At 46.5% G+C, this 11,337-nt stretch overlaps 1 protein-coding gene across 1 annotated transcript in view; it reads right to left on the bottom strand.

Annotated features, from left to right (window-relative positions):
- Positions 1-1,689: 1,689 nt before the first annotated feature.
- The window catches only part of LOC141413619 (rho GTPase-activating protein 27-like), a 33,074-nt gene continuing 23,426 nt past the window's right edge, over positions 1,690-11,337 (bottom strand). The window contains exons 6-13 of the mRNA XM_074044747.1: positions 10,976-11,059; positions 10,767-10,834; positions 7,466-7,572; positions 7,230-7,313; positions 6,986-7,063; positions 6,783-6,827; positions 6,578-6,683; positions 1,690-6,457 (exon numbers count right to left, since the gene is read on the bottom strand). Of these exons, the coding sequence (XP_073900848.1) occupies positions 6,280-6,457; positions 6,578-6,683; positions 6,783-6,827; positions 6,986-7,063; positions 7,230-7,313; positions 7,466-7,572; positions 10,767-10,834; positions 10,976-11,059 (750 nt within the window). The 3' untranslated portion in view covers positions 1,690-6,279. The remainder of the gene's footprint in view (positions 6,458-6,577; positions 6,684-6,782; positions 6,828-6,985; positions 7,064-7,229; positions 7,314-7,465; positions 7,573-10,766; positions 10,835-10,975; positions 11,060-11,337) is intronic.

Here is an 11,337-nt window from a genome sequence, read left to right as displayed (position 1 = left end):
TCCCCCTTTTCATTCTTTTTTGTTGCTGTTATTCTTGAAATTGTGATATGTTCATTCCCTCTCCCTCTCCAAGACAGGATCTTGATATGTAGCCCACTCTGGCCTTGAACTTGCAATCCAACTGCCTCAGCCTCCTGAGTGCTGGGATTACAGGTGTACATGACCATGCTAACAAGAAACAGAATTTTTTTACACTGTTTGTGGGAATGTAAATTAACCATTAAGGAAAATACTGTTTTCCTTAAAAAATTTAAATAGAAAAAAAATTTAAATAGAACTACTGTATGATCCAGCAATCACACTGCCGAGTATGTATACAAAGGAAATAAAATCAACAAGTCAAAGTGATATCTACACTCTGTTTATTAAAGTACTAGTCACAATGGCCAAGATATGGAATCAACCTAAGTGTCCATAAGTGGATGAATGGATAAGGAAAATATGATATATCTATACAATGCAGTGCTTTTTGCCATAAAAAATGAGATTCTGTAATTTGAGTTAACATGGATAAACCTGGAGGACATTATGTTAAGTAAAATAAGCCAGGCACAGAGAGACAAAATACTGTATGATAATTTGTAGAATTTTAAAAAGCTTGATTTCATAGAATTAGAGCAGAATGGTGGCTAACTCTAATTTTTTTACATGACTTTTTTCTTTTCTAACATAATTAAGGCAATACTTATTTTTCTCTAAAAAAATGGCCTTAGCTTAATTCCCCAAATTTGTTGTATATATTTTTATTATCATTAAAAATACAAAAAAAAAACCCCTTCTAATTTATATTAGGATTTCTCCCTTAACTTGTGAGTTACTTAAAAGTATGGGCCTGGCTAGAGGAGTGGCTCAAGAGATAGAGCACCTGCCTAGCAAGTGCAAGGCCCTAAGTTCAAACCCTAATACCATCAATGTGTGTGTCTCTGCCTTCCTGATAGATGGTGATAGTATTATAATGTTTTTGTTATTTATAGCTTACTTTTATTGAGTTCACAGAAGATGCTGTGTAGGATTACAACCCTTTGGAACATTTGAAACTTACTTTGTGACCCAACATACAGACAATGGTTATAAACGTACCAGGTATATAGTTCTGCAGTTGTTGAGTACAGCTTTCTAAAATATCCATTAGATTAAGTTTACTAATTAGGTTGTTCAAATCATCTATATTCTTACATTTTTAGCTGCTTGTTTTATTAATTACTGAGAGAAGTGTTAAAATCTTCATTATGATTGTGTTTGCCTATGACTTTTTGTGATTCTCTCAATATTTACCTCATATATTCTGAGGCTATATTATAGAATTTTTTTTGTGTGGTGATGGGGTTCAAACCCAAGGTTTTGGTCAGGCAAGGCAAGCACTCAACCACTGAGCTACGTCGCCAGCCCGAGGATATATTTTAATGTGCAGAATAATTTTAATTGTTACATCATCTTGGTGAATTGAAACTTTTATCATTATAAAATGATTACTAATAATGTTTTATGCCTTAAAGTTTATTTTGCCAAATATTAATATAGCTACACCAGTTTCCTTTTGGTTAGTATTTGTTTTTGTTTTTTTTTTTTTCATTTTTCTTTTATTATTCATATGTGCATACAAGGCTTGGTTCATTTCTCCCCCCTGCCCCCACCCCCCTCCCTTACCACCCACTCCGCCCCCTCCCTCTCCCCCCCTCAATACCCAGCAGAAACTATTTTGCCCTTATTTCTAATTTTGTTGTAGAGAAAGTATAAGCAATAATAGGAAGGAACAAGGGTTTTTGCTGGTTGAGATAAGGATAGCTATACAGGGCATTGACTCACATTGATTTCTTGTACGTGGGTGTTACCTTCTAGGTTAATTCTTTTTGATCTAACCTTTTCTCTAGTACTTGTTCCCCTTTTCCTATTGGCCTCAGTTGCTTTAAGGTATTTGCTTTAGTTTCTCTGCATTAAGGACAACAAATGCTAGCTAGTTTTTTAGGTGTCTTACCTATCCTCACCCCTTCCTTGTGTGCTCTCGCTTTTATCATGTGCTCATAGTCCAATCCCCTTGTTGTGTTTGCCCTTGATCTAATGTCCACATATGAGAGAGAACATACAATTTTTGGTCTTTTGGGCCAGGCTAACCTCACTCAGAATGATGTTCTCCAATTCCATCCATTTACCAGCGAATGATAACATTTCGTTCTTCTTCATGGCTGCATAAAATTCCATTGTGTATAGATTTGGTTAGTATTTGCATACCCAGTAGTTGTCCATTCTTTTATTTTCAGTACATTTCCTTTTGTTTAAAATTTATCTCATAATTAGTTAATAGATAAAGTTATCCATCTGGCTTACTTATTGAGATGGGGTCTTGCTAACTTTTTGCCCAGGTGGGTCTCAAACCTGATCCTTCTGATCTCTATCTCCCAAGTAGCTGAGATCACAGATGTGAGTGACTGTACCTGGATGTAAATTATCTTTATCTCAGGATACTTTTAAATTTTCATTTTTTTTTTTTTTTTGGAGACAGGGTCTCACTATATAGTCCGGCTCACCTCAAACTTACAGTCATCCACTTCTCAGTCCTGGAATTAAGACATGAATCATCGTGCTCTCCCCACCCCCCCGGCTTGTTGTTGTTCTCCGGTTTTACTATGACTTTTCTAGATGTGGATTTCTTTTTATGTATCTTGCTTGGGTTTTATTGATATTCCTAAATTAAATCTATAAAAATTTCAACCATTATCTCTTCAAATATTGCTTTCTACCTTAATCTCTCTTCTTCTTTTGGAATTTGATTGAACATGTTTTACATCTTGTCACACTATCCTCATGTCTCCATAGATACTATCTTTTTGTCATTCTGTATTACATTTTGAGTTATGTTCTCTAAATACTTTCCTATTTCACTAACTTTATCCTTAGCGCTATACAAGTTTTTAAAGTAATATTTTATTCTTTTCCAAATGTGGTAGATCCCTTTTTTAAAAATCTTTCTTCTTGTTATAGGTATTTTCAAGCTCTTTTTAAATTTTCTTTAAACAATAAGCATTTTTTTATAATATAGCCTAATAATTCCAAAATTTGATGTCTTCATGTATTTTTCTGCTGTTATTCCTGCTTATCCTTGCTTGTGGGGTTGTTTTCTTGGATTCTTTGTTGTCATTTTACTGGGAACCACTCATTGTCCTTAAAAAATTACTGACGGGGGCAAGGTCCACATGCACAAGGCCCTGGATTCAGTACAGGGAAAAAAAAAGTATTTGTGGGAATGAAGTGACTTCTTCTGGAAACAATCTGGGTTTGCTTCTGACAGGCATCTGAGGGTACAGTCAGAGACCCCCAATCCAAGCCCACAGTGTGAAATTCCTGCAAATGCACCAGTAATGTCAATGCAGCCTAAGTTCTGTAAAAAGACAGCTTGGCCTTTCTCAGAATTTCTTTCTTTTTGTTAACTGATTCTTCAGATGGTACCAAGAGACTCTTCCCTGTAGCTTCTGGAAGTGGGCTAAGAGCAGTGGGTTTACTGCTGATTCACCTTGACCCCCATGAGGTAGCCCTTTGACATTACAGTGCAGTATTTGACTCCCCATCTTGGGTAGGCCCTAGGCCTTGGCTGTTGGAACCATCAATCCATGAGGCTAGCCAGACCAAAGCCCCGTTTGCTTGGATTTCCAAATATCAACTGTTCTTACATGGTGCAAAATTGCTTGAGTGTTCTGATATTTCTGCTATAGTTACAGGGTGTCTATACCTTCCACTTAATATTTGAGCAATGTTTGAAATGCTTTATAACTGGCATATATTTAAGTTTTAAATTATACTTTCTTTGAAAATATCTAATAGAACTAAACGGTGTACGATAAAAACAGCAGTCTCCTCCCACTCCTCTCCACCCTCAGGCCCACATTGCCCAACTTCTGCTTCTTTAACATTTCCTGCCTTCCAGAGATGTGTTAAGATCTAACCTGCTGCCATTTTCCTTTTATCCTCATAGGCTTATGCCTTTCCTATAAGTTCACTGTCATTTAATGAGTTTTCAAGAGAGAGAAGCGGGATGAGGGTATGGCTCAGTGTAGCCAAGCATTTCTGAGGCTCCAGATTTGATCCCCAGCACCACCAAAAATAAGTAAGTAAATAAATAAATAAATAATCCAGGCACAGTGGCTCATGCCTGTAATCCTAGCTATACTCCAAAGGCAAAATTCTGGAGGATTGTGGTCCAGGCTGGCACCAACTAAACATGAGACCCAAAAAAATAACTAAAGCAAAAAGTGCTAGAGGTATGAGCACCTGCCTAGCAACCACAAGGCCTTGAGTTAAAACCCCAGTACTTACATACACACACACACACACACACACAAAGAGGCAAAGAAATTAATATGACTAATCTGTGACTTTTAATCAGAAACTATGTGTAAAATCCAGGCTGATTCTGGACAGAGACTGGGATGCATCAAAAGATGGCCAACTGCATAATTTAAAGTGGTGCTCCTGGTGACAGGATGGGGTTGATGATAGTGGCATGAAGATGGGCTAGGAAGGGGAGAACCCAGAGGCTGAGGGGAGACTGGTTAAATGGCTGACGTGGTTAGGAATAGGCAGAAGTGGGCGCCTCATTCTGCTGCAGCAGAATGGAGACAGCAATACAGAGGGCACAAAAGATTCATGTCTCAGGATAACAGCCTATGTCCTGGGGATTGATGGCCTGCTCACCCCAATTCTCCTCCAGAGTAGATTCCACCTTAAAGGAATAGAATCTGGGAACAATGAGGCTGGGCATGGTGGCCCAAGCCTATAATTGGGAGGATTGCAGTTCAAGACCAGCCCCAGGAAAAAGTTCTTGAGACTCCTCATCTCAACCAATAGCTGGGCATGGTGACACATGCCTGTTATCCCAGCTATGCAGGAAACATAAGTAGGAGAATTGCAATCTAGACCTGCCTGGGCATATACTGAGACCCTATCTCAAAAATAACCAAAGCAAAAAGGGATGGTGGCATGACTCAAGTGGTAGAGCACCTGCCTAGCAAGCATGAGGCTCTGAGTTCAAATCCCGCTACCTCAAAAAAAAGAAAGCTGGAACCAACACAATATACCAGAAATGGCAAATACTTGGCCATAGTCCTTAATCCTGAAACCAAGGGCAGACGGGATCCATCATGGCATACCTTCTTGCAGAACCTGGAGAGCCTCATGCTCTCTTGTCATGGAGGCAAGCCCTGCTATCAGTCACTGTTGACACTTAAGATGGTGCCAGCTGCCACACTAGGACTAACCATTTTCCACCCCTTTCTTGTCTATAAGCAAGCAACAAAGCCTAAAGAACCCACCTCAGATTGTCCTGGCAACTGTATGTCCAGAGAACTGTCACAAATCATAAATCATTAACCCAAGAACTATAGAGTACGAAAGGACTGTACTGTGGAGCATTTGGGTCCCTTGAGAATGTAGACATTCACTTCCACTGTGACCCTGATCCTCCATCCAGGCTGTCTCACCTTGTCTTTTAACAGGGTCAGGGTCTCTTTCTACACTGCTTCAGCCACAAGCTGTTGCTTCTCAGACAGCTCTGGGAGCAGAAAAAGGTCTCTGGCAGAAAGGAGAGGTCATGATGGGTCAGGGCTTTGGTGGATGAGCAGAAGGAGGTTCCAGAGAGCCCCTTGCACACAACATGAGTGGTTCAGGGAGGGCAGAGGTGAGGAACTCCAAACAAGAAAGCAGGTGAAACTGGCCTAGGCCAGTCACATGGCTCAGGAGCCACTGTCATCGGTTAGGCAGAAGGAGGCAGGTTGGGTGGCCTGGGCTGGAAGTAGGGGTCAGTCCTGCCTTGTCAGTGGCAGGGATATTGTCAATAGCTGCTTCCTGACTGGGACGGGGCTTGCACAGGGCTGGCGCTCACAGGGTCTCTGCGAAGGCCTGGACCAGATGCAGTCCCTCTCCAAATTCCTCCTCCCAGCAGTGGTCCCTGAAAACAAACGCTCACCCCCCTCCCCCCGCCCACCACACACACACACACACGCACACGCACACGCACACGCACACGCACGCACATTCTCACACCTGCACAGTAGGCGGCGCTGTAAAACAGAACCTAATAAACCCGAAACAGTAGGCGGGGAGGCGGGGTGTCACATTTTGCAAACCGCCCACCAGGGGTCACCGTACCCTCATAACCTAGGGCTGTAGCAATTACAGTGCTGCGGACTGGTGGGAGGCAGAAGTTCTCACAAAGTCCAGCCTCGTGGCCTCCAGCCACCAACCTGCGTGGCCAGACCACGGTCGCCGCTGCACATCCCAGCTCCGCAGTCAGTGCGGTGGGAAGATCTCCGAGCACTGCTGCAGGATGAGCTCCACCACCTGGTTCTGGAACACCATGGTCATGGGCACGGTGGTCTCCTCCGTCTCAGGCCGCAGCAATGTGGGCCCGAACACAATGGCCACGCTCTGCACCGACATGCGGTTCTGCTCCCCGTGCTCGATCACCCTGGGCAGGGGTGGGATGGGATCAGCGCCCAGAGCTGGGAGTGGGGACGGGGTAGGGCGGGCATGGGTGCTTCAGCCACGATCCACCGTCTTCCCACCATGGGAAGGCTGCCCTACTCACCTGCACAGGTGCTGGAAGAGCACCCGCAGCGTGTCGAGGTTGGGGGCGGGCAAGGTGCGCACCAGGTCACGCACACAGCGGCTGCGCTGGGCATGGTCCTGCAGCTCTGCGCGAGGGAAGGGCAGGAGATGGGGATTCAGAGTGGTGGAAGTGGCCTGCCAGATCCCCCGCCCTCTCTCGTCCTTCCCTTTCCCCAGCTGCTCACTGATGGCGAGATGAACTGGCTGAAGTGTGAGAAGGGGAAAAGGGGCTCAGGCAGCTCTCGGAAGAAGAGCTTCAGGGTGCCCGTGATCGTAGACGTCCTCCCAGCGCCCATCGTCCGTCCAGAAGCTCATTTTCTGCCAGGGAGGGGGGAGAGAGAACCAAGGGGAGGTCAGCACCCCGGAACGGGTTGGGGACAGGCCTCGCCATGGTCCACCTTATAGCGCAACTTCTGGATGGTGGCCAGGTTTCCACTGATGCAGTAGAGCCGGTCGATGTCCAGCCCTGGGGGGAGAGGAAGTTACTGCCCTTGAGTTAGGCTAGAACCCCTGATGATTCCGTCTTGGGCCTCCAGTTCTCTCTTCCTCCACTCGGTGCCCACCCAAGGGCCTCCCCACTTTAGGCCTGGAAGGGGGCACCGGAAGCCCTGCCCAGCCCACATGGTGTGTACCCGGGGCCTCCACAGTGCGGTGGCACTGCTGCATGAAGCATGGCACGTTCACACTGGGCGGCCAGCACACAGCGCACACCTGGTCTGGGGAGAGAGGGTCATCAGCGCCAGCAGGCCTCCTGCCACCTGTGCCCAGTCTCCAACAAGCCACGGATACCTTTGATGTAGCACTTCTACCTAGTGACTGCAGCGTGGGCCCTTCTGTAGGAACTTGCGAAGGTTATGCCTGACCCTACTCAAGTCGCTTTCCACGCTCACGGGGTTCAGTGCTTGTGAGGCCGCCACAGGAGCTGTCGGTAGGAAGCGCTGGGGCTTGCCTGGCAGTCCCCAGCCAGGGCAGTACCTGCCGCTCCCAAGAGAGGACTCCAGAATGTTCAGCTCTCCACCTCACTCCAACACACACCTCCGCACAACTGCACTCTGGCGTGCATCATCCTCCTGCCAGCTTCCCAAGCGTTCACTGGGCTCGAAGTCTGCGCTGCTGATCTCACTTTCCTCTCCCAGGGGCAGATCTGTAGACTGGAATCAGCCTCAGAGAGGCAGAGCCTGAGGCCAGCTGGGGTCTCTCAGAATGGACTGGATATACCTTCCAGCAGGTCTGGCCTGGAGCCCCCTAGGCGGAGTTCTCTCTTCCCTTAATGGCTAAACTTCCCTCACCTCCTCCAGGGAATCAGAACTTTCACCTTCCTTGACTGCAAAGCCCTTAAGGTGTAGGAGAGTCATTCCGTTGTCTCCTACCCTTTCTTATCCTATCCACCCCTATCCACCTCCCAGTTTCTGGCCCCATTTCTCATATTTTCCTCAGCTATATAAACTCCACTAGGCTTCCAGTCCTGCAATTCCAGCTGGGGCACTATTAACTACACCAGCATCATCTCCCTGCATCTAGATTCCTGTATCTGGAATACAGCCTCAAACTGCTAACATACCTAACATTAGCTTATAGCTCAAAGAGTCAAAAAGCACCATGTCATTACCAGGCAAATAGTTGTCAGAGAGGCCCTGCCCCATCTCTACTTATGTAACTGGTATTTTGAACCTAAAACAATGGTGGACTTCTGAGACTGGGCATGCAGCACAGTTGCAGAGCACTTGTCTAGTATGCAAATGGCCTTGGGTTCTAGCCCCAGCAAACACACACCCAAAAAAGGCTGGGCATGGTAGTTCATACCTATAAGCTTGGCTACTCAGGAGAGAGGCAGGAAGATGGAGGTCCAGGTCAACCTGGGCAAAATTGAGAGACTCCATCTGAAAAACAAACTAAAAACAAAAGGACTGGGGCATGGCTCAAGTGATAAAGCACTTTTGAAAAACAAAAACAAAACAAGGGGTGGGTACCACTGGGTTAGGGGAAGGCATAAAGAAAGGGCAAAGGAGGGTGAATACAGTGGGTGTAGTTTGTATTCATGTATGAAAATAGAATAATGAAACCTATGGAGATTGTTCTAAGAAGGGGAGATTAGGGAGGTTGGAGGGGGTGAATCTGTGAATGTATTGGTTCTTGAACTGAATGAAGCTTGGTGAATCATCAATTCCTTGCAAAATTGCTTTGTCTGAGCTGAGATACAAGGCTATACTTTTGGCTTTCTTTGTAATGGTACCCAAAGCAGCCCTAAAATCCCTAAATCGACCTCCATGGAGCTCTTTGACAGGGCACTGGTCTCATTATACTCCATGTTCATAGAAGTGGCCAGTAGGAATTTTTTTTTTTTAAATCTGAGGGTTAGGAAATAGCTTTGATTCCCTGAAAAGTCTGGATTTGGTGCTTTTTTTTTTCTTTCTTTCTTTCTTGTTATTGTTTTCAGCAATAAGAGCCATGTAACTAATGGATTTTCTCTTTTCATCTCTGCTGCCAGGAAAACTGGAGTTAAATTTCTCTCAACAACCACCTTGGCATGGGTTCTTCCCCTAATTCCTCTTCATCCTGACCCCATCTCTAACTTGTTTTCCTGGTTCTGGATTATTTATTTATTTATTTATTTATTCATTTATTGTGGATGTTATCACCCCCTTTGTTTTTGTTGTGCTTTCCCTTACAGCTCTTAAGGACTGTTAAAAACAAGTCAACATGGTGACAGCAAAGGGTGTGGCACTGTGAGGACCTTGCCTAAATCTTTTGGCTCTTTCTGCTGGGGGAGCCTGACCAGCTTGTCACTGCCCTGATTTGTTTACTGGGGACCCCGTCCAAATGAAAGCTCAGTTCTGGCAAGTGAGAGCAGTTTTCCTGGCCCAGCCTATCAGAGTAAGCAGCCTGGAACAGAGTCTGCTGGTTTCTCTTAGGCCAGCAGATGGGAGGAGGGTGGCCACTGTAGGCATGACAGTTTCATCTCCCAGAAACCCTGCTTCTCACCACCCTCTGGGGCAAGGATTTAACTCAGGTCTTGGAGAGGAAACTGCAGAATCCATGAGGGCCAGGCAGAAACACTAAATCTGGGATTAGAACAGTTTTACCCTTGAGCCTTGAGATTTCCAGCCCCAACTCTTCCCAGGTTCCCCTTTCTGGGGCTTGCCTGCAGTGAGGGTCCCAGTCCATTAGTAAGACCCTCTCCTCTTCTGCCCACCCTCACCACTTACCTCCAACATATTATTCTTGCTGGATTTGTCTTTGGAGGCCCAGGAGAGAGAGGCCCCCTTCTGTTACACTGTGTACTCATGGGTGGCGCACTTGGAAGGCTGCCTCTGTGGAGAGAGAAGAAGGGTGGGGAGTCCTCAGCCCAGATGGGTCAGCTATAACACCCTGGCTCTGACACACCAGGCTTCCCCAATTTGAGGGACAGGCTGAGGTCACTGGTGTGGTTAGGCAATAGTCCTGGAGGAAAGTGGCCCAAGGGTTTCTGAACCCAAGGTCCTGGTGTTTCTTAGTTCCAGAGTCTGCTGGCTGGCTTGTCCTCTGCCACCTGTCTACCCAGGGAAGGAAGGAAAAGGAGTCCACCCCCATCCCTGTAAGCACCAGGCCCTAGTCTCCCTGTCCTCCAGGCTAGAGTTGGCCACTCTCAAGGACTGCTCCCCAGCCTCAAGGTGGCTGGAAAGGCTTCTCCAGCAGTGAATCTGCCACCATCACCCACTCCCTTCGAAGACCCAGCTCTTTTGGCACTTGGGCAGTGCTCTCTTAGACTGGCCTTTCCCAAATTAGATCAGATAAAGAGCAGAGGGGGGTGGTCCCTGCTCCAAGAGGGCCTCACCAAGCTGCCTGCAGCTGAGGCCTTTGAGTCCTTGAGAAGATCAGTGCTTCTTCCTGGGTGGGTGGGGCATTGGATTGGACTAAGACTTAGATTTGCAACTGGGCTGGGTCCCCCTCCCCCACTCCCAAGAGAAGGGCACAGAGCATAAGCACAGCCTGGGGCACCATTTAGGAGGGTTAGACTCCTGCCTTTAACAATTGGTAGCCAAAGGACCTTGGGCATCTATTTCTTGGTGCCTCAGTTTCCTCATGTGAAATCCCTATGAATATCAGTGAGAGCCTGGTACAGGGAAAGCACTCTAAACATCACCATTCAGGCCCAGCCTGCCTAGGTATGGATGCTGACAGGCTCTCACCAGAGCTGCTTCTGCCTGTCCACCGTCTTGGTGCAATGGAGCACCCCTACCTTGTCCAGAATCTTGATCTAAGAGTCAGAAGTGGAAAAACGGGGGAGTTCAGAGGGTGAGCCTGGGGCCCTCCAACCTCACCCAGTGTGGGGACAGGGATGGTCAGGGCCCCTAGCCAAGCTCAGAAGACCGGGGTGGGGGTGAAGTTTCCCTCCAACCAGATTCCAAGATAGCACCAGGGGCAGTTGCAGGTGACGGCCATGGGCTGGCTTTGGATCTTCGTAGGAGTTGCAGTTTACAGTCTTAAGGGGAAGCCAGGTGTAGATGGCTCATGCCTGTAAGCCTAGCTACTTGGGAGGCTGACATCAGGAGGATCACTGTTCAAGGCCAGCCCTCACAAATAGTTTTTGAAACCCTATCTCCAAAATAACCAGAGCAAAATGGACTGGAGGTTTGCCTCAAGCACAAAGCCCTGAGTTCAAACCCTAGTCCCCCCAGACACACAAAAAGTCTTAAGGGGAGCTCCTAATGAGGAAAGTTGGGGGGAGTGACCCTGGGTCTGTTTGGGCCCATCTGCCAG

The sequence above is a fragment of the Castor canadensis genome, chromosome 11 (assembly GCF_047511655.1).
Source record: "Castor canadensis chromosome 11, mCasCan1.hap1v2, whole genome shotgun sequence".
Classification (NCBI taxonomy): domain Eukaryota; kingdom Metazoa; phylum Chordata; class Mammalia; order Rodentia; family Castoridae; genus Castor; species Castor canadensis.
This window is presented reverse-complemented; position numbering and strand designations above follow the sequence as displayed.